At 37.6% G+C, this 4,636-nt stretch overlaps 1 protein-coding gene across 1 annotated transcript; it reads right to left on the minus strand.

Moving 5' to 3' along the window:
- Positions 1 to 4,036: 4,036 nt before the first annotated feature.
- Positions 4,037 to 4,398, minus strand: LOC120781297 (the record flags this gene model as incomplete). Its single annotated transcript, XM_040113494.1, has 1 exon — positions 4,037 to 4,398. A coding segment is annotated over exon 1 (362 nt), but the record flags the coding sequence as incomplete, so codon positions are not given.
- Positions 4,399 to 4,636: the final 238 nt, after the last annotated feature.

A 4,636-nucleotide genomic window follows, 5' to 3' on the forward strand; every position in this document is an offset into this window, starting at 1 on the left:
TCAGTTCTACCTGCTCATTCAACAAAATTAAAAGAAGGGTATCAAAATATAGCACTCGTGTTAGACAAAATCAAATATAACGAACACCAATAGAGTGTTTGTATTGATCTTAAAATGGTCAATTTCTTATTAGGATAGCAGAGTGGATACACCAAATACCCATACACACTGGAAAAAAGCGATTGGCCAAGATGGAGGTACGGAAGCAAAATGTCATCAACCCACCTTTGGTTTCATGAAATAAAATTAAACTGCTCCCCTGCACATAAAACTAGGCTTAAGAAACAATTTGTTAAGACGCTATATGAAAATGGACAATGTTTTTCTTATATATCAAGGAAAATTATTGGTCTAAGTATAGAAACGTTAAAAGCAGGAATTTTCGATAGTCCAAAATAAGAGCATTAATTATGGATACCGATTTCTTAAGTTCGATGAATGATTTGGAACGAGCTGCGTGGACTTCGTATGTCCATCAGTGTGCACTACCTCAACAGTCATCTAGATCAATTTCCAGAGAATCTTGGATCCTATAGTGAAGAACAAGAGGAGCGGTTTCACCAGACCCTTAAAACCATAGAGGAGAGGTATCAAGGTCGATGGGATCGGTATATGATGACTGACCCCAACACATCTCATTCACGAAAGTATCGAAAAAGAGAATTTTTGTTTACATGGCAACTTAATAAATGCTGTTTTCCTTTATAAAATATTTTTTTTTAGATGCAAAAATTTAGAAAAGTACTCGTAGGAAGTCAAAATTTTTGAATTATATGTATGTAATCAGAATACAGTCCTAAGATAATAAAATAATACAGTTTATTGGCACCAAAACTATTACACTAGTCAATACAACATGACAGGTGATGAATGGTGAATTTATACGTGTGAGCCTGAAAGTAAATAGCAGTCGACTGTATACATAGGTGTTTAAAAGTAAGCCAAATCCAAAACTGAACATGTTGCAATTATACCACTAGAACAATACTGATGACGCCGCGCCCGCCCAATTTCTTTTGCCACGTCTGTATCGGCAGAGCAATCTCTTCTTGAAAGTTTTTTCGAAGTTTTAATTCGAACGCAACCAAACATTAACTGGAAAAAAGTTACGCTCTCTCTTCTTTTGCGACAGCTCAACCGATCCAGAAATGGTAAGTATGTTTCCAAAATTTAATATGAAAAATATATTTATTATAAGAAACATTTTTAATTTTTATTTAATATTTTGTGTGGAACCATTTCCGCCGTCCGTTTCCCCACGGCCAACCACAACCACGAAACAAGCCACACTGTGCTCCACCACCCGATTTATCATTGGTCCTTCTAGCCGGATAACAGGTAACAAGTTGATTTTATTTAAAGTGAAAGCGCATTGATTAGCCCGACTTAGCAACACGCAAGTTACAGCCAAACATATTTTGGACTTGTGCTCTGCAAGCTATAAGGCAATAAATTGGTTAATTTGTGCATAAGTTACATACAGCGTTTGAAAAACTACGCTACTCTCGTAGCATTTCATTTTACTCTTGCTACCGCTCTCACTTTGTCGGGAGCCACAGCGTAGCCTTAATATAACAATGTAAAGTATGTGCTCTACTCTGCTCCGAGTTTTGTTAGGTAAAAAACTATAGCTGGAGCGGGAGCAAAAAATTAAATTCTGCGCTATGCTCTGGCGTAACGGTAGCAAAAAATTGGGAGCGGTAGCACAGCAGAGCAAATGAAAATTTTCATTTGCTACAGCTCCCGCATGTGTTTGTTGTTTTTTTTTTCTTTTTGCTATTTTCTGGCATAATATTTGAATTAATTGAATAATTCAAACAAAACAATATTATGCAAATCATTTTGGCACTTGTTGCCTCAAGTGCCTTTATAAATCTAAAATCAAATATTTTAAGAAATATATTAATAAAGTGAATTAGATAATAATTGAATAAATTATAAAATTTTTTTTATTATGTAAAATATTTACCATTTTTGTATTACTGTTTAAATGAGTTAAGCATCCCTCCACTCTACCTGGGAAAAACTGGCGCACCCTAGCAAGACAGCATAATACACCACATCCGATGGCACCATCCACTTACATCACCACACCACACCAACACAACTCACCACACCTGTACCCACTCAACAAAAAGGATGGACAACCGGACAGGAGACTCAATTCGTTCTAAGCACTTCGTTACAAACCTTCTTTTATATTAAATTCGCATATACACTGCCTACGCTACTCTACCGCGATTCTACATTGTGATCTCGATAAGTGGAAAATAAATTGTATTAGAATTCTCGCCGCTCCGCTCGTCGACATATATTTTTTATTAACATTTACGTTAAAATTTATAATATAAAAAATTATAATTTCCTTCATCAAATTGTCGAAATACAAACAAAATTTATTTTATCCTACATAAATTGTGTACCCTTTTATTCAATTACCAAGAACATCATCTATTCCAAATATATTACAATACTCAATTACTATGAATTTTCGAAATTAATTTTAACTGCATATACATACTTTCCCCCTTTTTATATACATTAGGGTGCTTTTATTTTTTTGAATTATTAATTTTGTTCGGTCCCGTCACGAAATTTCCTTGGAAATACCCCAAAAAAAAAACATCCCTAAAAATTTTAGCCCTACATATTAACATTAAGAACTGGACCGAGGCATGTAAAAATTTTCCATAGAAAATACACTACAATCTTGGTTTTTTATCTTTAAATTCCTACAGATCAGAGGTATTTTATGGCATCGCTTTGACTTTTGACGCTGTAGCTCTTGTCAGTTATACAAAAAAATGCGAATCTCGTGGAAAAATCAGGTTTAGATACCTTGCCTTTATCTTTTGGAATACATGTGGTTAACATTCTTCTACTGATTACCAGTACCAGTTTTAATCCATTGCACTGCGTATTTGCAGTTCAATTCTACCATTCCCAATATTTCGTAATTTTATAATTTTTTAGGAAGAATCAGTTTGAAATTGTACGCATATACATACTTCAATGTATATTGCAAAGAATCGAAAAGATTTCTGTATATCTAAAATTATAATAAACCTTTTTATCAACACTCCAATTATTCCGCTATAAGTTTATGTTAGATATCGCGTTTGGTTTGTTATGAATGCATTTGCGTCCTTTACCAATAATCTAGCAAAGTATCCGCAGTGCCTTGACGATGAAAGTTCCAATGCCATTGAAAAAACCTTAAGCTTTTTTAAGGTTGAAGTGCTACACGTTGGACTCACTAGTATGCGCAACTAAAAGCTAATTGCCTGTGCTATTTCGGTTTAAAAAATCCCGGTTAAAAAAGAACGTCCGTTCGCGATTATAGTCTTTTATACAATCATAATCTTTATTCCAACAGTTCATTAGTTAGCCTAAATCTTAACCTAACGGCTTAGACTAGAGGTAAGTATGTATACAAAAAAAGGGGTAAGTATATAGTTCTAATTCAATTCAGCATCTTAAATTCATTGTAATAGATTATTCTAGTACATAAGTAGTAGATTATGGTTATACTTGTATATTACAAATTCGTAAGTATTTTACATAATGTAAAAAATTGTATAATGCATACAATTATTTTAACAAATTAAGTTCTTAAAATATATTTTTTGATTTATAAAGTTTATAAATAATGACGCAACATCGGCCACCTTGACAGGATCATGATCCTTCAACTTCGACAGGCAGCAGGGCGAGCTTGTGAATAGGGCGCTACTATGCCTTGGTTGCCACGTCTGCCACTCGCACCTTTCCGTCTCGTCCTTCTACGGTTGCGGCGATTCGTCCTAGTGCCCACTGCTGCGGTGGCGTGTTGTCTTCGTGGACGAGGACGAGATCGCCGGGCTGCAGGTTGCGTTTCGGGTGCAGCCATTTGTTGCGCTGCTGAAGACTGGTAATGTACGTTTTGGACCACTGTCGCCAAAACTGTTGCTTGAGACAGCAAACAAGTTGCCATCTCTCGCAATAGCGAACTCGGTCCGTTGGCACTTCTGCCGGTGGTAAGGCTCGGAGGGAGCACCCTATTAATAGGTGTGCTGGAGTCAATGCTTCGCCATCGTTGGGATCCTGGCTCAACGGTGCGAGGGCCGCAGAGTTGAGGATGGCCTCCACTTCGGCTATCAGTGTTCCTAGCTCTTCGGCGGTGAGCAGCACGTTGCCCATTGCGCGCACGGCGAGATGTTTGGCGGACTTCACTGCCGCCTCCCATAACCCGCCGAAGTGCGGCGCCCTCAGTGGTATAAAGGCGAATTTGAACCCTTCTACGGCGGCGAATTTCAGTACTTCTGGAGACTGGGACAGAAACGCCTCTTTGAGTTCGCGCAACTTGCGATCGGCGCCGACGAAGTTCGTTGCGTTGTCGCTGTATATCGTCTGTGGCATCCCTCGGCGACCAATGAACCTTTTAGGGCGAGAATAAAGGTAGTTGATAAGTCAGAGACTAATTCTAAGTGTACTACTTTAGACGTGAAACAAACGAAAACTGCGATATAGGTTTTTACTGGTGGTCGACCGCGTATTTTTAATGTGGTATAAATTGGACCACAAAAATCTACGCCACATATAAGAAAAGGTCGTAGCGCTCGAAGCCTTTCGACTGGCAAATTTCCCATTATTTGGG

Source organism: Bactrocera tryoni, unplaced genomic scaffold (assembly GCF_016617805.1).
Source record: "Bactrocera tryoni isolate S06 unplaced genomic scaffold, CSIRO_BtryS06_freeze2 scaffold_531, whole genome shotgun sequence".
In the NCBI taxonomy this organism is placed as follows: Eukaryota; Metazoa; Arthropoda; class Insecta; order Diptera; family Tephritidae; genus Bactrocera; species Bactrocera tryoni.